At 39.7% G+C, this 23,530-nt stretch overlaps 10 protein-coding genes across 10 annotated transcripts; 6 read left to right on the top strand and 4 right to left on the bottom strand.

The window, feature by feature from the left end:
- Window positions 1-475: 475 nt before the first annotated feature.
- RHIMIDRAFT_266757 (uncharacterized protein) lies at window positions 476-1,149 on the top strand. The gene is made up of 3 exons (XM_023611943.1): window positions 476-527; window positions 580-807; window positions 869-1,149. The coding sequence occupies exon 3, from the start codon at window positions 922-924 to the stop codon at window positions 1,141-1,143; it is 222 nt and encodes a 73-aa protein (XP_023470465.1). The 5' UTR covers window positions 476-527; window positions 580-807; window positions 869-921; the 3' UTR covers window positions 1,144-1,149.
- Window positions 1,150-1,859: 710 nt separating this feature from the next.
- RHIMIDRAFT_286237 (SNO glutamine amidotransferase) lies at window positions 1,860-2,568 on the top strand (the record flags this gene model as incomplete). The annotated part of the gene is made up of 2 exons (XM_023613362.1): window positions 1,860-1,899; window positions 1,967-2,568. 2 exons carry the CDS (start codon window positions 1,860-1,862, stop codon window positions 2,566-2,568), a joined length of 642 nt encoding a protein of 213 aa, XP_023470466.1.
- A 44-nt stretch (window positions 2,569-2,612) lies between these two features.
- RHIMIDRAFT_65694 (GDP-mannose transporter) lies at window positions 2,613-4,096 on the bottom strand. The gene is made up of 5 exons (XM_023615532.1): window positions 3,776-4,096; window positions 3,450-3,719; window positions 3,118-3,401; window positions 2,841-3,055; window positions 2,613-2,782 (listed from the first exon to the last, which is right to left on the bottom strand). Exons 1-5 carry the CDS (start codon window positions 4,022-4,024, stop codon window positions 2,658-2,660), a joined length of 1,143 nt encoding a protein of 380 aa, XP_023470467.1. The 5' UTR covers window positions 4,025-4,096; the 3' UTR covers window positions 2,613-2,657.
- Window positions 4,097-4,615: 519 nt separating this feature from the next.
- RHIMIDRAFT_266765 (acetyl-CoA synthetase-like protein) lies at window positions 4,616-6,571 on the top strand. Its single transcript, XM_023611944.1, has 5 exons — window positions 4,616-4,949; window positions 4,998-5,675; window positions 5,732-5,793; window positions 5,846-5,905; window positions 5,958-6,571. The coding sequence occupies exons 1-5, from the start codon at window positions 4,642-4,644 to the stop codon at window positions 6,488-6,490; spliced, it is 1,641 nt and encodes a 546-aa protein (XP_023470468.1). The 5' UTR covers window positions 4,616-4,641; the 3' UTR covers window positions 6,491-6,571.
- A 1,873-nt stretch (window positions 6,572-8,444) lies between these two features.
- RHIMIDRAFT_234355 (uncharacterized protein) lies at window positions 8,445-11,825 on the top strand (the record flags this gene model as incomplete). Its single annotated transcript, XM_023608139.1, has 10 exons — window positions 8,445-8,727; window positions 8,795-8,808; window positions 8,856-8,910; window positions 8,963-9,097; window positions 9,153-9,190; window positions 9,251-9,301; window positions 9,358-10,658; window positions 10,714-10,978; window positions 11,044-11,484; window positions 11,535-11,825. The coding sequence occupies 10 exons, from the start codon at window positions 8,445-8,447 to the stop codon at window positions 11,823-11,825; spliced, it is 2,874 nt and encodes a 957-aa protein (XP_023470469.1).
- Window positions 11,826-11,936: 111 nt separating this feature from the next.
- On the top strand, window positions 11,937-12,758 carry RHIMIDRAFT_286230 (ARF/SAR superfamily; the record flags this gene model as incomplete). Its single annotated transcript, XM_023613361.1, has 5 exons — window positions 11,937-12,029; window positions 12,093-12,177; window positions 12,241-12,405; window positions 12,458-12,629; window positions 12,677-12,758. The coding sequence occupies 5 exons, from the start codon at window positions 11,937-11,939 to the stop codon at window positions 12,756-12,758; spliced, it is 597 nt and encodes a 198-aa protein (XP_023470470.1).
- A 395-nt stretch (window positions 12,759-13,153) lies between these two features.
- On the top strand, window positions 13,154-14,331 carry RHIMIDRAFT_198001 (glyceraldehyde-3-phosphate dehydrogenase 1; the record flags this gene model as incomplete). Its single annotated transcript, XM_023606244.1, has 4 exons — window positions 13,154-13,279; window positions 13,334-13,957; window positions 14,009-14,220; window positions 14,277-14,331. 4 exons carry the CDS (start codon window positions 13,154-13,156, stop codon window positions 14,329-14,331), a joined length of 1,017 nt encoding a protein of 338 aa, XP_023470471.1.
- Window positions 14,332-14,588: 257 nt separating this feature from the next.
- On the bottom strand, window positions 14,589-20,284 carry RHIMIDRAFT_311174 (Sec63-domain-containing protein). Its single transcript, XM_023614712.1, has 11 exons — window positions 19,991-20,284; window positions 19,791-19,938; window positions 19,560-19,743; window positions 19,007-19,504; window positions 18,863-18,955; window positions 18,481-18,810; window positions 18,338-18,430; window positions 18,195-18,277; window positions 17,885-18,138; window positions 16,934-17,838; window positions 14,589-16,887 (listed from the first exon to the last, which is right to left on the bottom strand). Exons 1-11 carry the CDS (start codon window positions 20,172-20,174, stop codon window positions 14,659-14,661), a joined length of 5,001 nt encoding a protein of 1,666 aa, XP_023470472.1. The 5' UTR covers window positions 20,175-20,284; the 3' UTR covers window positions 14,589-14,658.
- A 1,267-nt stretch (window positions 20,285-21,551) lies between these two features.
- On the bottom strand, window positions 21,552-22,186 carry RHIMIDRAFT_266773 (uncharacterized protein). Its single transcript, XM_023611945.1, has one exon. The coding sequence runs from the start codon at window positions 22,164-22,166 to the stop codon at window positions 21,738-21,740; it is 429 nt and encodes a 142-aa protein (XP_023470473.1). The 5' UTR covers window positions 22,167-22,186; the 3' UTR covers window positions 21,552-21,737.
- Window positions 22,187-22,266: 80 nt separating this feature from the next.
- RHIMIDRAFT_65797 (uncharacterized protein) lies at window positions 22,267-23,234 on the bottom strand. Its single transcript, XM_023615533.1, has 3 exons — window positions 23,099-23,234; window positions 22,791-23,045; window positions 22,267-22,744 (listed from the first exon to the last, which is right to left on the bottom strand). The coding sequence occupies exons 1-3, from the start codon at window positions 23,192-23,194 to the stop codon at window positions 22,367-22,369; spliced, it is 729 nt and encodes a 242-aa protein (XP_023470474.1). The 5' UTR covers window positions 23,195-23,234; the 3' UTR covers window positions 22,267-22,366.
- Window positions 23,235-23,530: the final 296 nt, after the last annotated feature.

Genomic DNA, 23,530 nt, shown 5'->3' on the forward strand with positions numbered 1-23,530 from the left:
CGCAAAACAATATTCGATTTAACAATCAGGAAGGGAACAAGGGGCGTTTCCGAGATTGCTAAAATATTCCAACTGTCGTGGCCGCTCCAATACCCTTGTTTGAAAACCCCGATAGGCCAACATTACATGCATCAGAAAATGCACCAGAGAATAAGCTAATGCTATGGATACTTCTTCTAGGCATTATTTGTAAGGCTATTCAATGGAATATCCTTTAATGTAAAATACGAATTTATTACAATTAATTTGAATGATATTGATTCTTTGTTGATCAAACTGACAGCATAAAAATAGAATAAAGAAATAACAGCATTTCTTTTTTATCTCTTTCTTCTTCTTGAAAAGAAACAAACCGTGGTGGCAATTTTATAAAAGTCATGCTTAACTTGACGTTGTAAATTGGAAAGTTTTGTTGGGCGACATCGTAGGTAATGGGTAGAGGTAGCGCCCGTAGTATTAGTCTAAATTCTGGTGTATTTTCTGGTGCATGTAATGTTTCCCTATGGATAAGCATATTTTTTTCGATGGTAAAAACGTAAGCAGCTTTAGAACTCAATCTAACTTTATTTCACATAATAGGGCGCCTGCTAGTGATGATGAAAAGACTGTTACGCTGCAGCCAGATGCGTCAATTAACATTGTACACGGTGCCGCGCTAGATAAGATTAGGCTGCGGTGAGGCTAAATCTCAATATCAGGCATTTAATCATCAACTTACTGGATTGGATCTCGTTCGCATCGCACATATAGCAAAGACCGCTTCAGATAAGTATAAAGCTAAGGCCATATTTGACTTCGTTGTTGTTGGTAAGTTATTGCTATGTCCAACGGATGGATGGTGTCCTTAATAATTTCTTTCGGAATATAGGTAACCATGCAACTTTTTATGTTGTGCATTGTGCTAAGGGTGATATGTATACTATGTACGAAGACAAACATAACCAGTTGGCCGTGAAGCTTGCTGATATTCCTCTGTTCATTGCTCAATCGAGCAAGGTCGCCAAAATCATATCAAGCTTTGAGCATGTTATCAATTGCGGCACTCATAGTTACAACCATCTAACCGATCACATGTTATTGGAAGCGATCCATTCCAGAACACCACGCAAAAGAAAATACATTTCTTCTCATTATAATCATTAAAAACGGATCATCAATAAAAAGTATATTTCCCCTTCCAAAAAATACAGCTGTATTATGTCATAAAACATATCCAACAAGCAATATGCCCGGCATATCCGAGCATGCAAGCTTGTCCATGTCCAAAATCTCAGAGGCATTGCTTGTTACGACATTTGTTCAAGCATTTATGTGAATGCGAAACAAAGTCTTTGAAAAAGACATCGAATTTGTCAGCCTAGACGAATTTACTTTTTGTACAGCATGAGTTCCGTTCTTGCCATCGGATGAGTTCGTTTTCCACCAGGACGAACTTACTTTTTGTGCAATATGTAATTTTTTTTTTTTTCCACTCAATTGGATTCAAAATCCTATATCTATGACAACCTATGATAACATTTCTATCGTTGATTACACAACAAAAAGAATAAGATTTGACGTGCTGTCAAATTGAGTCATAGATCAGGAGAGTAATAGTTATTGATAATAGTATTGAATACGTATTTTTCAATTGTTTTAGTATCGATGAATGATTGATAAAGAAAAAAAAGGGGGTCTGATGACATAAAGAGAGTATCCGCAGTTTCATCTTACTGGACGTCTTTTATCTTACCAATGGTATGCCGTGCGAAAAAAGATCAGTGGAGATTAAATCAGAGTGACTCTGTATTCTGATCACTTGTATTTAAAAAGCTTGACTCATTTTTTTTTTTAATTATTCTTTTGTATTCCATTCAACTATGTCAAACGATATCATTCAAGTAGTTATTGGCGTTCTTGGTAAATATCTTATTTAGATTTTATTGATAGAACATAAAAAAAGACTTACTCTTAATATATAAAAAAGCTTTGCAAGGTGCATTCATCGAACATATGCATATGTTAAAGAAAATCCCTCAAGTCAAGGATGTCATTGCTGTACGCACAGAGGAACAATTGAAACAGGTGGATGCATTGATCATTCCTGGAGGTGAATCTACTTCGATGGCTCTTATTGCCGAGCGTTGCAACATGCTCGAGCCACTCCGTGCTTTTGTTCAACAGAAGCCTACTTGGGGTACTTGCGCAGGCATGATCATGCTCGCCAAGGAAGCACATGGAGCCAAAAAGGGTGGTCAACAGCTATTGAATGCCTTGGATGTCTCTGTGAATCGCAACCAGTTTGGTTCACAAAAGGAAAGTTTCAAGACACTGTTACATTTACCAGATATTCTCGGACAAGAGCCATTTGATGCTGTCTTTATCCGCGCACCTGTCATTTCTGAAATCAAATCTCCCAACGTCAAGGTAGTTGGTCGTTTAGAACAAAAGGTGGGACAAACAGAGGCAGAAACCGCTGTAGCTGTGCTCCAGGATCACTTGTTTGCCACTGCCTTTCATCCAGAATTGACCAATGATAATCGTCTTCATGAATTCTTTGTTAATCTGGCCATCAAGTATAAGCAATAATTTAATACCCCTTCCTTCTTTGTTGTACTTTAGAAAAAAAAAATATGTATTTATTATAATAATATAGACATGCAATAAACGATGATTATTCAAGATGGCAATTTCTCATTGTCTTTGGAAGCATCCATGTAACTTTGGCTTGATGCAGATGTAACGGTGATCGCCGATTTTGGAAATGCCTTTGCATAAGAGTAAACAATGCCAGCGACGAATCCTACATCCAATCAAAAGTTACTATCCATCCCTTCCTCTTTTTTTGTTTGTATTATTACCCATAAAGATGGCAGTTACATTGCCGAAAGTTGCCTTGTCTCCAAAAAAGACAATACCAGAGATAGCGATAGGTAATTTATTCAGCGATCCTACCATTGAATACGTTGTAGAAGATGTCGTACGAACACACCAGGCAGATGCATAAGACATGCCGAATGCTGATACTCCCGAGAATATCATTGCCCAAATACGTGCCTGGCGTTCTTCAGGAGGACTATCATGTAATATATCGTCACTATTTTGGGTGTTTATACATTTATGTATCTTTTTACTTACAAATTAAATTCCAAGTTTTCAATAGACCAGTTTTCCAATAATAAGCTAGGTAACAGCAAGAGTGGGATGGATAAAAGATTGTTATAATAAACTGTATCAAAATCTTTAAAATTGGTCAACTTGATACGCTTGCGCATATAAAGTACAAAGGCTGCTGACGATAAGCAATTGACTGCCATCCAAAAGTAACCAACAATGATCTTGGCCTCTGCCAAAGTAACATTGAGCACTGAGTCAAGAGCATTAAACACGTCATTCCAACCAGCAATAACAGATGACAATGTCTAGACCAAATAGTGTCAAAACAAACATATACTATTGACCTAACTTACCATGAGTGCAAAAGAGAGCATCATTAAGGAAGAAACGCTTCCACCAAACCAAAGAACCTCACCATAAGCAATCAGGATAATAGTCAAGTTTTTAAAAATAGTATATACAGGAATAGGCAAGTACTGCAATGCTTTTGAACCCGTATAAATCATGGCAACCAAGAAGATAACAATTGGGTACCATTTCTTTGCTTCTTCATGGCTATATTCACGGTATTTGATCAAGTTTAAAAACTTGAATACTTGAAGAAACAAAATAGTGACAATACTCTGTTATATTTGTATCAGCTCTTTCCCCTTTTTTAATGATATTTAACATCACTTACCTGCACAGTTAGCAAGAGAAAGACCATATTAAAATCACCACTGACCACGTACTTGTTGGCCACTGTCATTACGATACTCGCGATACAGTAGCTAAAGATAGGTAAGCCTGCCTTTACAGCTGGAGACACCGAGGATACTTTGCTAGAAGCAACAACTGAACTTTGGTTGTTGTTAGAGAGCTCTAAAAGATTGCCTGTGTTGACAGTCAGGGTAATACTCTGTCCTTTTTCTTGTCTAACAAAGCCCATACGATATGATTGAAAACAAAAGAAGAAGAAAAAGAGAGAAAGGAAAGCTTGGAATGTGAATGATTTGCATCCTATTCTCTGTTTTTATAGGACATGTTCCCTTCATATTGTTGTCTTTGGACCCTGCTTGTTTATAACAAACATACCAGAGACGAAAGTAATAATTTCCATATAAAGACAGTAAGAAGGGGAAACACAAAAGGAGTCTCCTGTAAATTAACCAATCGTATCAGGCTGAAAGAAATCGGACCGCTCTATAAGGAACAGCGCGGAATTTAAACAGATCAATGAGGCAATACAAAGTGCATCAAGGGACTATGTCTCAGGGCATTGTTGTCCAAGGTTTAAATATGTATAAGAAACTGGCTTTTCCACTTTTAATACTAACTTATACAAGTGGAGGGTAATCGATCGCCTTATAAAGCCCTTTGTATTTGTTTCTTTTTCAGGTCCCAAGTTACTGAATGAATGGCGGGAAAAAATACAACCCTTTTTTTTAGCAGATTACTAAAATTTTTCCCACTCCACGCTGTCCATCGGCATAAAAGCCTTCTGACATGCTATAATTGCTTTTCTTCTTCTTGCCACTTTATTTTAGATACTTATTTAATTCCCTCATGGTTATTTATAAATCCACCTTTCCTGAAGTTTCTCTTCCTAATATCGATATCTTTTCGTTTGTTTTCAATAACAATGAATACAACCAAAACAAAGACTTGAATTCACCATTATTTATTGATGGAGAATCAGGGAAGAGCCTTAGTTGGAACCAGGTTAAAGAGCAATCCGCTTTACTGGCTAGAGGCTGGAAGGAGAACGTAGGCTTAAAGCAAGACGATACTGTCGCTGTATTTGCTCCAAATCAATATGATCATGCTGTCCTTTACTTTTCTTTACTCGCAACCAAGTGCACAATCACCCCAGGGTAAAGACTGACATGTTTACTTTTCATCACATACTTATTTTTTTGTAGAAACCCCGCTTATACAGAACCTGAATTTGAGCACCAAATTCGGAATTCAAAGGCAACAGCACTTGTAACCATTCCCGCTCTGCTCCCTATACTTCTCAAGGTCTGCGATAAAGTAGGTCTTCCTCGAAGCAGAGTGTTTTTATTTGGCGATAAAGAGGTTCAAGAGTGCCGTCCATTCAAATCGATTGCTGGAACAAAGCCCATCGAGACACCCATTCAAGGTGTTGACCCTAACAATGATGTTGCATTCATATGTTATTCAAGTGGAACAACAGGTCTTGCAAAAGGTGTCATGTTGACGCACAAGAACTTTATTTCACAAACCCTCCTTTACATTGCTAGTGATGGAACCGAAATACAAAACGACTGTGTTCTTGGCTTTTTACCCTTTTATCATATCTATGGCTTGAACAGCTTGATCATCACAACCTCTTACAAGCTCATTCCTACTGTGGTCATGCCTCGGTACGATATTGAACTCATGTGTCAATTGATTCAAAAGTATAAGGTAAAGACTGCGGTTATTGTTCCTCCTGTGGCTATTCATCTTGCCAAAGCTCCTGTTGTTAGCAAGTACGACTTGAGTTCTATTGAGCGCTTGGGTTGTGGTGCTGCGCCATTAGGTAAAGAGCATATTGACGCTTTAAAGAAGCGTATCCCTGTTGTAGTGAAACAAGGGTAAGTTTACATAAAGGAGGGACAATATTAAGGACTCTAACGTGATGTTTTAACAGATATGGTATGACCGAAACAACTTCTGGTGTTATCCTTCAAACTACAGAGCATTGCTCACCAGGTAAAATAAAAAATTCCCTTTTTTTTGCGTGTGTGCTGACAGTACGCATCAGGATCTATTGGTATCCTGGCCCCAAATATTGAATGTAAGATTGTTGATGAAAATGGCAAAGGTAAGTCTTTTTCAACTGTGGGTTGAACATGTATGTAAACCATTTGCTTTAGAGCTTGGCGATGACCAAGAAGGCGAACTTTTATTCCGTGGTCCTTCCATCATGAAGGGTTATCTGGATAACCCAAAGGCAAACGCAGAAACCTTCACTGCAGATGGTTGGATGCGTACAGGTGACATTGGTAAATTCGATTCAAAGACTCAGGAGTTCTATATTGTGGATCGTATTAAGGAGCTGATCAAGTACAAGGGATACCAAGTCGCTCCTGCAGAACTAGAGGCTGTTATCATGGGTATGGACATCGTAGCTGACTGCTGTGTGGTTGGTGTCTACGATGATAGCCAGGCAACTGAACTTCCTCGTGCTTATGTCGTCCTTCAGCCTGGCGTTGAACGTAACGAAAAGACGGGAGCCTTGATCGAGGCGTTCGTTGCAAAGAGCGTTACTGGCCATAAGAAGTTGCGTGGAGGTGTTCGATTTATTGATGCTGTTCCAAAGAGTCCTAGTGGAAAAATCCTTAGACGACAAGTGAGAGAATGGGTCAAGAAAGAACAGCAAGAAACTATGGCAAAAGCTCGTTTGTAAAAATAAAAAAGACATTACACTTTATTCACAAATTGTTTGCACACTGATAAAAAAAAGAAGATAATTTCAGACAACAAATAATAATAATAATAAAAGATGCAACAAATAATGATAAAAGAGAGTTCACAAGAAGCAAAAGAGTGAATAAAGAAATGATTAATAAATCAGTTATTACATTGATATTAAATACTTACATTATAAAGAAAAGTTTTTATAAGAGAAAAGAGAAGCAGAAAAGTGAGTAAGCTTGTAAAAGAAATTGTTAATATCTTACCAAAAATGCATTAAAAAGTGCTGAAGATAACCAGTCCGGAGAATACAGTGAGGAAAGAAGAAAAAAGAGCAAGAGAGAGGGCAAGGGAGAGAGCGGCCACAGGAGTGTCTGGGACCAAAGTTTGGTAAGAACCAAACTATCTCCAGCTAGCACCGGTACTGTTTCGATTTTACGATCTATAGTACTACATATCAGTTTCTTGCAAGAGTAAATAATATAGCATATCTTAGGGCTAACTGGAGAATAGCCGACCTTGCTTTGGTCCAAAGAAGAAGAGGAAAAGAAAAAGAAGTCAAGATCAGATTATTTATACAACGTCTCTAACAACGTTTCATTTTGTTATTAAGCGTTGACCACATTTATTTTATGTATCTCTCAAAAACACAGGATTCATTGTCTTTTAAGCAATAAAGAAGACATAGAAAATCAACTAAAGCGTTACTTGTTATTGATCTTGTAATGTGTGCGAGTAATTTCTGAAAAAAGTGTAAACATAAAAGACGCACCGTCGCCTAACTATCTCTCTCGACACTGTCACTTGGCTATCTATGTCCAAGTCTGGAAGAAGTCGCTGTATACGTTGGCGTCTTGACTGGCTCCCTAGTGGTTGATACAAAATCTGTCCTCAGCACCCCAACCAATCTTTCACCAAAGCTCACGCCATTCATTGTCTTCAGATGCACCGCCGACTTATTATACCCGAAACAATTTCTGATTCATTATCTTTCCTTTTGAACATACTACCTATGAAGAAGCTATGCTCCTTTCAAACCGCTCTCTTATGGACCATCCGTTGGCCAGCTATCTGCACTCTTCTTTTTGAACTTGGCTACATCCATCATCAAAAGTGTCCGTCTTCTTCGCTCCTCTCATCTCGGGTAAAAACCCCTCAGTTGGCTCTCTCCTTCTCCTCACTAGTGTATCTTTCATTTGGCCCAACATCATTTCTTCCATAACTTTTTTTACCCTTGATCCCATAAGGGGTTTTTAATTGCCGATTCTTTATTCTCTTTTGACCTGTCTCGGGCGAAGAAGATATATTATTATTATCGTGCGCCCACTTGAGGCTTTAATTGTAAATAAAACTGTTTAACCGTATAACAACTTCTGCTCCTACTAGTGGCCACCTAAGAATTAAGATCATATCTTTTGATGGAAAGGCTGTAATCTTTGACCGCAAAGAACTCCTTGCCCATCTTGAGTAACAAAGTGCTTTCAAATACCGTTTACGCCTTATTCAACGGTCGAAATGAATAAAGAAAGGTTATGGCATAACACGAGACAGTATATTCAGTCAAAAACAGGATGTGATCTTATAATAAAGACAACACGTGTATATTTATTTGAGTTTTGTTGTCAATGTCTTTTTGTCTGTATTTGAATATGATTTACACATGGAAAGAATGGATTGCATAAAAAATATAGCCTTTTTCCTATTTCGTCTTTTTTTAAGCAAGAGTGTACGACATAAAGCTGTAAATGTATAATCTATAGGCGGGCTCTTTACCCCTTTTAGATACACATGACGTTTCTCCACACACATAGTTTAAAAAGTCAGCCAATAAAGTGTTGGTTTGCAGAAAAAATAATGGATGGCAAAACATTTGTCCCGAAAGAAATCACAATGATGTTTTTTTTATGATTTAAATTTTTGATCTCTTTTACACTGTTTTTCTTTTTATGGATGACATAGAATTATCAAATCAATCCACCAGACACACTGGAAATACACAAGATAAAAGTGTGCATGAGATGATCCCCGAGGCTTCAAAGAAATCGCTCCCGGATAGACTAAAGTCGATCATACCACCGCTACCTCTGTTAAGACCCATGTTAAAAGGAAGCTTAGCTATCTTGATCGCCTTGATATTTGTATTTGTCGATAGGTTGAGAAATGCATTTGGACAAGGCATCGTTCTGGTGCCTATTGGAACTGTACTCAATTTTCCATTTAGACCTGTTGGTAAAAAGAGAAAAAAGAAGACATAAAGTAAATAACATTTAATGACATTTGTGTTCTTTTATTATAGGTTCCGCATTAGAGGTAATTTTGAAATAAAGGTACAGGATTTGATAATTGATAAAAGTTAGATTTCGATACAAAGTTTATTTATTTCCCTCGTTGGATCAGCATGGAGCGTCTTAGGTAAAGCAGAAAAGGAAAAGAGAGCGAAAAGAACTAATAGATCATCTGTTAGCCATGTATTTGGCAAACCTTGCTCGCGATCCGACCCTACATTTGCCTGTTCAACCTAATTCAAGTGCCATTTTGGCTATTTTCTTACTGATCTCTGTATTTGCCGTAACGTATCTTCGTGTTAAAAGCCAGCAAGGTAAAGTAAATGTATTATACAAGATGATTTTAATGCCCTCTTGTTTTTATTATAGCATTTCTTGCAAGCATCTTTGGTAGTATAATCCTTGTGGTAAGTTGAGGAAGGGAAGTATTTTGGGGACCATTGTTTTAAGTATTTCTTTTTTTGTAGTTTTCCATAACTCAAGCATCCGTCACACCAGGCTTTCAACCTGCGATAGTTGTAGGTCCAAAAAAAAAGGCCCAAAATAGAATAAAACAAACTGATCTGTTGTATAGTATACATTTTTAAAACCTATCGCCATGTCTACAGCCATTGCACTTGCTGTCGATCTGTTGATATGGCCAGACGACAGTATGACAAAGTTCATGCTTATGCTTACGAAATCACTGAGAGAATACAACGGATTCTTTGAAGAGCACGCGCATAATTTTTTGACATTGGCCACAGGTGCATCTGCAACAACACTACCTACCCTTCATGCTCGACTCCAGGGCACTATTTTGACACTCATTGACAGTAAACGAGAGGTTCAACGTGAGATCATGTGGAGTCGACTATCGCAACAGGACGCAAGCACATTGACGCGAATCATAAAGCAGATGCGCACACCGCTTTACGGTATTGGTCTCAGCTTGTTGAGCAAATGCGATCTTTTAAACAGGGGCGAATTGGGTCTGAATGGAGATGAAGAGAAGGATACGTTTGTTCAAAAGCTTGCTGATATGAGAAAGCTCAGTCAAGAGCTCACGGATACTTGCGTCGAAGCGCTCTCAGAATGCAGTGCTCGATTGATCAAGTTTGGTGACCAACCAAGGACGTTAAAGAGTACCTTGTTATGGCCATTTCCTCGAATGTTCTTATGGAATCGAACAGAACTGAAGGTACCATCCAATGACTCTGGGCTGAAGGAACGCTTAGATAGACTAGTGGATCGATACGAACTTGAGATGAAGCATGGAACACTCTCGTTTATAAACTCAAAGACAGATGTACAGAACCATTTCAGCAGTCTGTTCCAAATTATCTACCTCTTTCAGTTCAATCTGATCTCTCACGCCAAGAATCTACAGGAACTACTCGCATTCGTTCAAAATCTCGAATCGATACGAACCAGAAAACAACTATGGTTTCCTCGTATCGGACTGCGCAAATGGCTATCCAAGACTCAACGCGTGGACGCTACCATGGGCGGCTTGACCGTGAACAATATGACGAGCCAGAACGACATGACCTTATCACGCACCATGACGGCACCAAACGAACTGGAGCGACAGGAAGATCTGGGGCTTTTAGGACAGAAGAACAAAGCAGGCAAAGTGACGTACCCGCGTGATCCGGATGTGAATCCACCTGAGACGGCTTTCGAAAAGTTCTTTTACAGTTTGTATCAGGTTATCTTGTGGATTCAAACTGTCGAAACTGGTTTTGCGATCAAGACGGCAAGTGGGTTTGTTCTTTTATCTTTACCTGCGTTTTTGCCTCAGAGTGCTTCCTGGTTCTTTGCCTGGCGAGGACAGTGGGCTACAGTGACGCTGATGATGTGGATGTCACCTCTGGCAGGCATGTTTCTGTTTGGGTAAGTTATAGCGGTCCATTTTTTTTTTTTTAGCAAGATGACTCATGTGATGTAGAACCGTGCTAAGAGTTATTGGTACTGTCGCAGGAGGCGTCCTGGGTATTATTGTTTGGGAAATTACGCGCGGAAATCCTTATGGTCTTTCAGTACTGATGTTTATATTGATGATACCACTGTATTATTTATTCTTTACCAACAAGATGCTGTCTCCTTTGGTTATTATGATTCAAATTACTTGTATCTTGGTCATTTGTTACGAGTATCAGTATGTTACGAGCGGAGCTACGGTATATGATTCAGCCGAAGTGGTGGCAGGCAAGGTAAGCAAGTTTCAGGAGTGAGGGGTTAGATGTCCCCATTCATTTTTTGTTTCCTTTATCTATAGCGTATGTTACTGGTCAGCATAGGTGTTGCAGCAGCGGCCATCTTGTCCATTCTTCCTAAACCTGTGACAGGTCGAGTAGAGCTACGCAAACGGATATCTCTGACACTTCATGACATTAGTAAGCTGTACGGCATTCTTGTTGGAGACATCATTTCCAACTACGACAACCGTATCGAGCAAACTCCGCGACTGAATAAGTCACTACGGAAACTGTTTTTAGATATTCGACGACAGGTTGCAGATGCAAGAAGCCATCTTCAGTTATCAAAACTAGAGCCACCATTAAGAGGCAAGTTTCCGTATGATACATATGCTGTACTTGTAGAAAAGGTAGACAATATGGCAGACTTACTGATCGGAATGGCTTATGCTGTAAAATCAATTGATCGGTCATGGCAAAGAAATCTTGTGAGTGCGATGCGAGATGAGCGCACAGAATATGTAAGGATTCAACAACAATAATGAATTGTATATTCATCCTTCTTTGTTAGATGGCCTTTATCATGGGACTTATGAAACTCCTTTCTGCAACAATGGCGTCTAAAATAGCACTACCGCCATTCATCGTGTCACCTAATGACATACGGGATCGATTTGGAAAACGACTGGCGTCTGAGATTGTTCAATGTCCAGGACGTCTAGATAATGCCACGTTCCCCAACTATTGTGCATTTACAATGAACGCCATCTATTTTGTGAATGAACTGTCGGTCGTCTTGGACTGTATCAAGCAACTTGTGGGCGTAGAAGACCCAGAACAGTGGATAGTTTTACATTCTTAATAAATCTGATCATAATAATGCCTTTTTCAAAGGCCGATCTTTTTCCCTTTTTTTTTCTCTGGTTGACTCAGCCCATTATAATAATAAAGAAAGAAACAAGATAATCACGCAATGTACACATTACTTCATGGACTTTATAATTATCTTACGAGAAAAGAAGAGTTTTATGTGTTAATTATTGGACTTGATAACGCTGGAAAGACAGTAAGTGGATAATAGATAAAGTATAAAAACTAAATATATAAATATAAATATATACAAATATAGACTTTATTAGAACGTATAAAGTCCATCTATTTAGGAGTATCAGGATTAGCACCAGATAAGATTGCGCCTACTGTTGGTTTAAATAGTAATAATCATAATAACTAGGAATATATAATGAATATCTAATACATATAATTTTTTTTTCTAGTTGGTCGAATAGATATCCAATCTTCGAGGATTAATTTTTGGGATTTAGGAGGACAAAGAGAGCTTCAACCGATATGGGAGAGATATTATGCTGAATGTCACGCCATTGTATTCGTTGTAGATTCTACAGATCCAAAAAGATTAGAAGAATGTAGAGATACTTTTGGTATTTGGTCCTAAAAATGGGAAGGGGCATATGATCTCACATTGAAATATAGAAACAATGATTACCAATGATGCAATCGAAGGTGTTCCTATTTTGATGTTGGCTAATAAACAAGATGTTCAAGGTGCATTACGCGTAGAAGAAATAAAGGAAGTCTTTAATAAAATAGCAGTCAAGTTGGGTGCAAGAGATTCTAGAGTGTTACCTGTGAGTGCACTTGAAGGGTAAGTAGTAACATGATCACGGTTACTTTATCTCATATTATATATAGTCATGGCGTAGAAGAGGCTATTGACTGGTTAATACTACGATTACAAAGAAATAAAATCAATCGACCTCCTGTCTTTCGTTAAAAGAGTGAGGTTAACATTTCTGACACGTGGATACATAAAATAGGACGACTTCAAAATAACGCCTGATCACAAGTTCTATTGTATGGTAGCAAAAGGAAATTTGTTTTGAATAGGAAAAAGGGGAAAGGAACACAAAAATAGCGTAACGTATGGCAACAAGTGAATAAATCTATAAAAGCAGCTTGTCCTTTTGGAACTCTCTATTTCTCTAGTTTACGAACTTTTTTCTTTTTTCTTGTTTTTATATTCAAGAAAAAAACCCCCTTATAACAAACTACTCTCTAAGCGCTTTTACGTTTTTTAACGAACTTTTTTAACGACCCCTTTTTTTTTTCTGTTAACGAAACTTTTCTCTTTTTTTAACGAACTTCACGAACTTTAACGATATTATAAACATGCCTATCAACGCTGGTATTAACGGATTTGGTCGTATTGGCCGTATTGTCTTACGTGCATCTCTTGATAACCCTAATGTTAACGTGGTTGCCATTAACGATCCATTCATTGACCTCGATTACATGGTAATGTATAATGATGGTAAATAGAGAAAAATACTCATTCGTGTCTGTGTTTAGGTCTACATGTTTAAGTACGACTCGACTCATGGCCGATTCAAAGGCACGGTCGAGAAAAAGGATGGGAAACTGGTTGTGAATGGACAAGCCATCACTGTCCACACTGAACGCGATCCCTCTCAGATCCCTTGGGCACAAGACGGTGCTGATTATGTGATTGAATCCACGGGTGTTTTTACTACCAAGGAAGCTGCCTCGGCTCACCTCAAGGGTGGGGCGAAGAAAGTGATCATCTCTGCTCCTTCGGCGGATGCGCCCATGTTCGTATGTGGTGTCAACCTGGACAAGTACTCGTCTGACATGACTGTAATTTCAAATGCGTCTTGTACAACCAACTGTCTGGCTCCCTTGGCCAAGGTCATTCATGATAACTATGGTATCATTGAAGGCTTGATGACGACGGTTCACGCAACAACTGCTACTCAAAAGACAGTCGATGGCCCTTCCAACAAGGATTGGAGAGGTGGGCGTGGCGCAGGTGCAAATATCATTCCATCTTCCACTGGTGCTGCCAAAGCGGTGGGTAAGGTCATTCCCGAGTTAAACGGTAAATTGACTGGTATGGCGTTCAGAGTGCCTACTCCGGATGTCTCCGTAGTCGACTTAACTGTGCGACTTGAAAAGGTAAAACGATACAAGGGGCGAAGTGTTTCACATAACTAAAATGTATATTAGCCTGCCTCCTATGATGAAATCAAGGCAGTCATCAAGAAAGCGTCTGAAGAAGGGCCTCTCAAGGGCATTCTTGGCTATACTGAAGATCAAGTGGTCAGTACAGATTTCTTAAGTGACACTCATTCTTCTGTTTTCGACGCTAAAGCCGGTATTCAATTATCACCAACATTCGTGAAACTCATCTCGTGGTATGATAATGAATATGGTTACAGGTAACGCGCTAAATACACAATAATTTTGTTTGGGGTTATACTCATTTTATTTATAGTACGAGAGTGGTGGATCTGATAGCTCATATTGCAAAAGTAGATGGCGCGCTATAATCCTTCTCTTCCCTTTCCCATCAAAAAAGTTCTCTCTCAAACCCAAAAAAACAGTTGACGAAAAAAAAAAATAAGCCAAAAAAAAAAAAACAAACACAAAATACCCTCCCCTTTACTTTCCTTTCTCAAATCCTCCCGTTTTTTTTTATTTATTTTCCTCCTTCAATCCATCTTTTTTTTACTTATGATTTTTTGTATGTTGTAAATTTAATATGTTAATCTATATGTGATCACATTGTGTATATGCAAAATAAAACTGAATTCTAGAATTTAAACTCTTATAATGAATGTTACACTTGCTGTTATACCAAAAAGCTGCCGTTTATTTTACAGGTTTTTAACAGGAAATAGTTTGTAATTGTCGACCACTTCAATAGATTCTGTATGCTCTGTTGCTTCATTTACTAGATTAGAAAGGTACTTATTTACATCCTTGTCTAATCCATAATAAGTTGGATTTTGCTTCAGACGACGATACATGTACGTCCACGTCAAGTAGTCCACAGCGTCTTGTTTCGTCTTGATCCTTTTACTCAGCACCTCGGGGACAAGATCAAGACATGCGTGTAAATCGGATTCTACAGGTAACGACTCACGCAAGAATGCTTCGTAATAGCCCTTCTTACTCTCTTGCACAAACACGCGTACGACACCCCTTGTATCTAGAGGACGACTGGCGCGACCCATCATCTGTAAGAGATCGCTCACAGGATAATCAATATACCGCTCGTTCTCTGGGTCATAATGATCGGTACCCTTGATGACCACCAAATGGGCAGGGAACTGTACCTGCCAAGCAAGATCACTTGTCACAATCAGAATCTGAATTCGTCCATTCAAATACAGCTCTTCCACCATTTTTCGATCACTTTCTCTTAAGCCTGTGTGATACAAGCCGATACCAAAGGCAAGGGTCATTCGCAATAGTTCATCGTTGATTCGAAGCATTTCAAATTCACTATCGTCCATATGAAGCCACTGTCTCGGATTATCTTCCATACCACAGTAAGCAATGAGGTCTTGCGCCGTCAGCTTGGTTTGTCGACGTGATGTGACGAAGACAATGGCCGGCTCATTCGGCGAGTGTGTCTTGATGGCTGCATAGGTCGGTTTGTTCATCATGGCCATACGTGGGCTATAGTGCTTGCCGGGAAAACCATCAATGTAAATTTCCATGGGACGTATCAAGGGTTTAAAGTTGAATAGTCCTGTCTTGCTGACACCCATCCAGTTAGCCAGATCAGAGGCATCTGCTAGTGATGTGCTCAACGCCACCATGCGAACCTTGTGCTCTACACTAGCATGCTTTATACGCGACACGGCGACTTCAAGTGCTGGGTCTTGGCTTATCAAATGAACCTGGTCCACAATCACACAGGATACCTGAGAGATGATCTTTTCCCATTGCATCTTGTTCCAGTTGTCGGGTATCGTCACAAGCAGATGGGCTGCTTCCACGTCCTCAAGCGCAACATCTTGTCTAATCTCAACCACCGTCTTGTCCAAAGCCCCGCTGAATCGATGCGTCCAATCTTTCTTTCGTTCTCTTACCAGTGCTTCTTTTGATGCCATGTAGACTACCTTAGACTCGGGACGATCTCGCAGAGCAGCCCATAAGGCAAGTTCACTAGCCACGTTCTTACCTGTACCTGCAGGCGCGCCCACGAGGACGTGTTGCTGTGTATGGTACAGCGTATGGAAAAGTTGAGTCTGCAAAGGGTTAAAGTGTCTAAACCCATAGATCGCTTCGAGCACAGGATGATGTAATGCGCTGATAGGCAAAGGCTGCAAGTCCAAGAGATCTCTGTACTGTGGATCCATACGGGGCAATACCAGGTCTTCAAGCGGTATCGACACGGTTGTCTCGGCACCTAGCCAGCGATCCGATACGGCGCGTATGTGCATCTCAGCCGGCAGAGGTTCGACTAGAGGCACGATAAAGGTGAGCTTGGCAGGCTCGCCCAGCTGCTTCTTGTAAAGCAAAAAGTATTCAGAATAGTAAATCTCGCCTTCGTCATCTTCTGCCCAGATATACCATGGCTCGACACTACCGTGCGCTCGGTCGTTCCAGACGAAATCAGGCGTGATGGTCAAATCGATCTGTAAGAGATGACGTGTGATCGGTGCCATGTGGACATCAAGCAAGAGCATCGGGAACTGGTCGACACATCGTGAGAGCGTCATGCCCATCTTTTGGTTATGATTGACTAGGTCTGCTAGTTCCTGCACGCTCATCTCGCGCATCTCCTCGACAGATACCTCGTGTGTGCGATTCTCTAGCTTGTGAACAATATCTATCGGTAATCCCATCTGTCGTAAAGGGTGTTGGAAAGTCCACATGCGTTTCTCAACAGCCTTGTTGATTTCAAGTAGAACAGAAGCAGTGACGCCCCAGTTACGGTTGAGTGCGATTTCAAACAGGGCACGGGCAATACGGCCTGCGTTCTGAGCAACGTAGGCACAATCAGAAACAAGTGCAAAGTCATCGATATACGCGTTTGAAATGTAAGCTTGGAGTAGAATATTGACCTTGCCTGGTGTATCTTCAGGACCTCCCTGATAGGGAATGAGTTTATATATATTATATGTGATTATATATTACCTTGATGTCACATGCGCATGCGTTCTCTAGTAGCTTTTTCAGTTCTTGATGTTCTGTTTCGCGCGACTTGATCTGATCAAATTCAGAGCTGAGACTCATCATAGCCAGCACATCGGCTTCTGTCATACGCGGTTTCATAATTGAATTGAATATCTCGATACTCTTATGCTTGATGTAGAAATTAGAGGCGATACGACCCAAGTCTTTAGGGATCAAGTATCCCGTCGAGCCGTCAAAGAGGATCATCTGACATTCTGCTAATTTACGTGCGGCTAGTGTGATAATCTCATGTCGCTTTCTTCCCAGTAACGGATCCTCTGCGGGTTCTGAATGCGACATACCGTAGACCATCGGGTTTTTCCTCATACGGACGTACAGATAAGTGTAACTTAGCCAAGTGACTGCTTCGTCAATATTAGTTACTGTGCCCAACGAGATCTCCGCGTTCAAGTTGTCAACAATATTTTCTATAAATTTGGATTCAATCGGGTGTTGTTGGGTAATGGCTGAGATATAATGAGATAGACGGTCATGGGTCGTCAGGATGTAGCCCACGCCGTGAGTTTCGTACTGAGGTCGTCCGGCACGACCAAAGATCTGAAGGACGTCAAGGATCGATAGGTCCACAAAGCTACCTTTGGTCGAATCGTATACTTGTGTGCCCTTGATGACGACGGCATAAGCAGGTAAGTTGACACCCCAGGCTAATGTGGCAGTACAGCAAAGGACCTTGAGTGATCCATCAGCAAACATGCGCTCTGTGAGTGATCGATCGGACCGAAGCATGCCTGCATGGTGAATGCCAAATCCGTACTGAAAGAGTTCCTTCATTTCCTTGTTGCGGGATCGTGCAATCTCCTTTTTGAAATTGGCGTAGTTTGGTGCATCGATGCAGTCAAAAAAATCTTTATAGACAGTTAAGTTTTGTTCATTTGACGTCATTTATGTTACCTCCAAGGCCTTCCGCAGCTACCTCTTCTCTTAGCATTTGTGCTGTCTTGACAGTCTCTTTTCTTGCATGGACAAAGACCATCACTTGATGCCCTTGCTGTACGAGCTCGGATACCTTGTCAAAACATGCCTTGTTCATTCGTTCGTTCGATTGCACACTGTTGGGTTTACCCTTGATGCCTATAAAATGTTGTTCAAGAGGGACAGGTCTAAATCCATTATCAAAATAAAATAATCCTTGATATGGGTTGACTCTGGAGGGGGGAAATGTTAGCCTTTTGTATTCTTTTCATCTTTTGGGAGAAATTACCTCAAGAATGTCGCTACATCAATATAATTGGGTAAAGTAGCGGATAGACCAACAATACGAATGAGAGATTGACTAGATTCAACCTACAATAATTATTTTTTTAATATACAGAAAAAAAAAAAAAGAATGTTGAATAACAGTACCTGTCTTATCGTTCTGGCAATAATACTTTCAATAACAGCACCACGATCTTCATTCAACAAGTGAACTTCATCAATAATCAAAAGTTTTACTTTCTACATAGGCCTTGAGCAAAATGTATAAACATATAAATTTATAAACAAACCTGTGTAAGCTCAGCATCACCTGTGCCCTTTCGAGTGATCACATCCCATTTCTCGGGCGTGGTAACAATAAATTGGGTTTCACTAATCTCTGCCTTTGTCAACTGCATGTCACCGGTAAGCTCACGTACTTTGACTCCCAGAAACTTTAACCGCTTCTGCATCTTTTCGACAATTTCTGCTGCCAAAGCTTTCATAGGCGCAACATAAACAATCTTGAACTCGTTTACCGCAATCTTGAAGTCGATCTCGGTCGTTCCCTTTCTTGGGGGCGGGTGACAGTGTTGTGAGAGACATCGTAAGACAGTTAACATGGCAACATCAGTTTTACCCTAAAAAATAAAAGTCATTGGTAATGATAACTAAAGAGAGGGAGCAACTTACAGCACCCGTGGGAGCACAGACAAGCATATTTTCATTTGTTTCATAAGCAATGGGATAAACAATGGATTGAACACGATTAAGGGTATCATAGGCCTATTTTACTATTTTAATAACCTCCCTCTCACGGGTAAAGTGCTTGTTTACCTTGAATGCATTTCTGGCTAAGCTATCCATTTCAGATATAGGAATTCGTCTTTCTCCTTGCCTTACAGGAGCTTGTTTAGGAACCGGAATAATCGTTTCTTCATAATCATTATTATCATAGCGCTCAGTGCCTGCTGGTAATGCAAATCGCGATCCAAATATTGACAGTGTTGTCCCTGACACGCCAGACTGGTACACATGAGGATACTTGGGCTGCGCCGCTGTCTTGTAATTCGAGCTGAACAATGGGCCCGAACTCATCAGTGCGTTTTCTCTAGCCTGTCGAAGATCCTGCCCATCAAAGCCCAAGATGCCCATGGATGTTGTATGAGCATCATCTTCTTTGTTCTTATTTGCTTTCTTTTGTTCTTTTCTCAATCTCTTTTCTTGTTTCAAGTCTTTTTCAGATTGTATAGTAAGTTGTGTGCCATAGACAGGCCGTCTAGACTCAACCTGTCTTTGTTGTTGTTGTTGTTGTTGTTGTTCGTCATAATTAGACTATGCACGTTATCAGTTCTCTCTCTCTCTCTCTCTCTCTGCCTTTATTTCTTACCATTCTCATAATGTTATGCACAATGGTAGATCGATTGGATATCAATTCTTCAATAAACTCTAATGCCTCATATCCCAACAATTCAACCAGAGGCACTTGAATATCTTCATCGCCTGATCGAAGGATCGTAAACAACTCGGCACATACTTCGTAAGGATTGTCTGAGGCATATCTTTGGGTATGTCTATCATGCTAGGTTAACCAAAAGCAAAAACGGGTCAAGTGACATACTGTAATAACCAATCACGATCATACACGATCGGCTTGCTCGATCTTGTTTGTTCTTCTTTTCTTACAGTGGGCTGCACAAGTGTTTTGAGAAATGGTGATTTGGGTGGTTTGAACTGAATGTGCTGGCCAAATTGAACTTTTGGTACATCTATACATTCAAGTCAGTTATATATATAAGCGCGTGTCTATGATATCATTACCATCAGGAACTGAATGGTTAACTTGGTAGTTCTTTACAAGTTGACGAAATGTCTCTTGTTCATTCTCTTTTGTATCCACTGTTGTCGTTCCAGATAAAAAGTCCGTACGTAGCTTGCCTTTACCCTTTTTTGAACGAGAGGATGCTATTAGCTCAGAAAGCCCACTAGTCCAAGTGCCTGTCATGAAGTTAAAAAGTTAAAAATAATGTAATAAAAAAAAAGAGTTAACTTTATATACAACAGTGTCGCGCAGCAACTTGTAGCCATCGGTTTGATGACCGCAGCGAAAGATAGAGAAACAGAGAGAAGCGGATCCTCAAAAAAGAGAGATACACGTAAACTGTGTTATTGACACTATTATTCATGCATTTATTTAACAAACAAAAGTTATGGAGCTGTAGTGGAAGATGATTTCGGGACAAAAAGACAAAGACGGGGTCGTAATGATCCAGTCCAAATAGGTTGATGGCTACAGTGGTATACTACGGAGTGTCATCGATGATGCAGTGCCAATGGTATTTCCATAACTATACCCACACCAAAGGAATGAAGAGCATCCATATCTACTGTATAATGTTCATTTACCGGAACAAAAGGAAGCGAACATTGACCCTATTTCGTCAACGGGTGAGAGAACTTGTCCGGCAGAGAATATCGCTCGAAGATTGAGAGCCAGAAGCTGAGCTTGAGAGGGCAGCTTACAAAAAGAAGTTGAAAATTGTCTTGGTGTTGGTTTGGCAGAGTCTGCACAGCAGAGAGAGATACAAGCTGAAATTTCGGGTATGCTGTAAAGTAGATGTAGTGACGAGGTCATGTAGTAGGCGAGGCCATGCTATGAGGGCTTTAGGAGACATACTCAGGAATCAAAAACGTTCGCCAACAATGTGGTCGGACGTCGTGGATGCTTAAGCAAATTGTGATCTTTGTGCTAGAAGAAACGGAGCTGATTAGGAGACACGTTGGTAATCGGAATAGGTGCTGCATTGGGGTTTTTCGTAAGGTTTGGAAGGGTCCAATGAGCACAGAAGGGCATCCGAGAGGAGGGCGTTTTCAAATCTGGCAGATTCTGAACTATGAGAGCCAAATGAGGATAGATCATCGCGAGAACCAAAGGTAGAGCGACTAATGCCTGGTGCCAATTGCAGAATAGTTTGAACTGTTCTTCAGCTGGGAAAAGGCAGAGAATGTGGATGTACGGAATGAAAATTTGGACCAGGAGATTATAAGTAATCTTTCAGCCTATGCTTGCCCAGTGTAATCCCTTTGTACGCATTTATCGCCATGCGTATGAGATATTGAGAAACTCTGAGAGATCCAGCGCCAACAGTGAGGATAGGCCTAACAATGATGACTCTGCCGAAAGCGGCTCACCTTATATCACCGTTAGTCCCTCCATGAGAGTGAGGCTACTTGAAGGAGGCGACAGATCCACTCACAACTTGCCAACAATAGAAGAAGTTGCCACAATTATTGTGGTACGGCGTGGAGTTGTGATGTGAACAGTGCATTAAATATATATGGTATCTTTGTTTACAAATCAAAACATGACAATGAAAGTCCTCCCCCGTTCAAAAGACTAATTTTGCCGTGGATTTAATGCGCTGCCCCATAACAGTAGTACATTCCTTAACGCCTTGGTAAATATAAAACGAACAATACGTTATTCTTTATTCATTAGTCTCCTAGTTTATGTATTTACACAGATCAAATAAACTTTATTAATAACACAACTTTTTTTTTTTTAAATCTAATTTGAGCTTGCTTTAAAGGAATAATCCCAACCTTGTGTGGAAGGCGTTTCTGTAGGAATCTTGGCTTGCTTGGGATAGGTCATATGTCTACTCTTTACAATAGCACCCTTAAACAGTCGATCACTTGTCTTTTCTAATTCTGTCATGGCAGCTTGCATGGTTCTAAATTGACGTTCCAATGTACGCTCGCGTTGTTCTCTTTGTCTCATTTTATGAAGTTTCCAAGCTCTTTCAATAGTTTCATGTTCTTCTAATGTCTGTCCCTCTAAATGAATCGTAGGTTCTTTCTTGGGTGATTCGAACAAGACTCGACGAATGACTTCAAGTCGAGAATCACCTGATGTTGAAGAGCCTGTCTTCGAACTTGATAATCTTGTTTGCTGTAATAAACAACGTCGAGCAGGACGAGAAATGATGTTTAGCATTAGAGTAGCAAAAAAAAAAATAAAAAAAGCTCCCCCTTCTTCTCTCACACAGCCAAGTGGGGCCCTGGTTCACCCCGCTTTTTTTACTGGCATTTCTTATGAATAAGCCACAATTAGTCACACACACACAATAGGCATCATGCAAACAGTAGGTTATTTATATATAATACAGATAATACACACTAATTATTACAATATAGCTATGGTCGATTATTATTAATAGGATATGCGGGTGGTGGTTGTTGAATATCGCCCATTTCGATGGATCTGTCATAAGAAGGTGGAAGAGGATGTCCTGTTGACTGTTCACGTACATTTTCAGGGCCGATATCCAATACGATATCCATCATGGAGGTATCATAGGCCGGCAATGCTTCCCCTTCCTGAGCCAGTTCAGTCTCTGTGTCGACTTGTGAAATATCAATGACGAAGTTTATATTGTAAGCCGATAATGGTTGTTTCAGCAGAAGCTCAGCCGACGTATCTGTATCCCTGGGTCGTCTAAAGGTCCACTTGATTTGTCTTGTTACGTCTTGTGAGTTGAGTTCTTTTAAAAGACTTTGTAAAGAGTCATAGTACTATAACAATAAGTCCCATTGAATATTATTTAATAAAAAAACTTACTCGAGCAAGTCGAATATAATATGTATTTCGTCTACGAGTTGTGAAAAAGGCAATCATGGCAGGAACAAGCAAGATGATGAGTGGATACCAAAGTCCTGCATTGGCAGCACGAGCAACAATAGAAATAGCTGCTGCTACTGCTACTAACAGAATGGCTATTAGAAATAAATAGGTGTCTATCCAAATTTGTGGGTATTCTTTTGCAACATGCTGTTCAATGGCTGTTAGTCTTGTAATAAACAATTCTTCTGTTAACTGCTTAATGAATTAGTTTTCTGCTTCTTTTTTTTTTTTTTTCTTTTTATTACATATTCTCTTAAGCGACTGTATTGCGCATAATCACCATAATGTAAGTTGGACCTTCGCCAACGTCTAATAATTAGTGGAAAAGAAGCTAAAGCCATTTCCCTCTTTCTTTCTTTCTTTCTCTCTTTCTTCTCTTTCTTTTTAAGAGAAAGAGTTATTTTCTGTATTTTCTTATCTGAGAATTTTATTTTTGGGAATAAAAATATGAGTTACTTTATTTAGAAGACAAAGGTATTTAGCATATACATAGGCACATACATACACACACACATACAGAAAGACTTGTAACATATTTCACAACTATTTTCTTTATTTTCTCTTCTTTTCCATTCTTTCTTTATATCTTATGAATTCATCATTTATAAAGGATAAAACCATTCGATTCTCTTTAGCTTCATGTAAAACAGAGGAAAGTATTGCTTCATCCATTGCAA

Source organism: Rhizopus microsporus (assembly GCF_002708625.1).
Source record: "Rhizopus microsporus ATCC 52813 unplaced genomic scaffold scaffold_2, whole genome shotgun sequence".
Lineage (NCBI taxonomy): Eukaryota > Fungi > Mucoromycota > Mucoromycetes > Mucorales > Rhizopodaceae > Rhizopus > Rhizopus microsporus.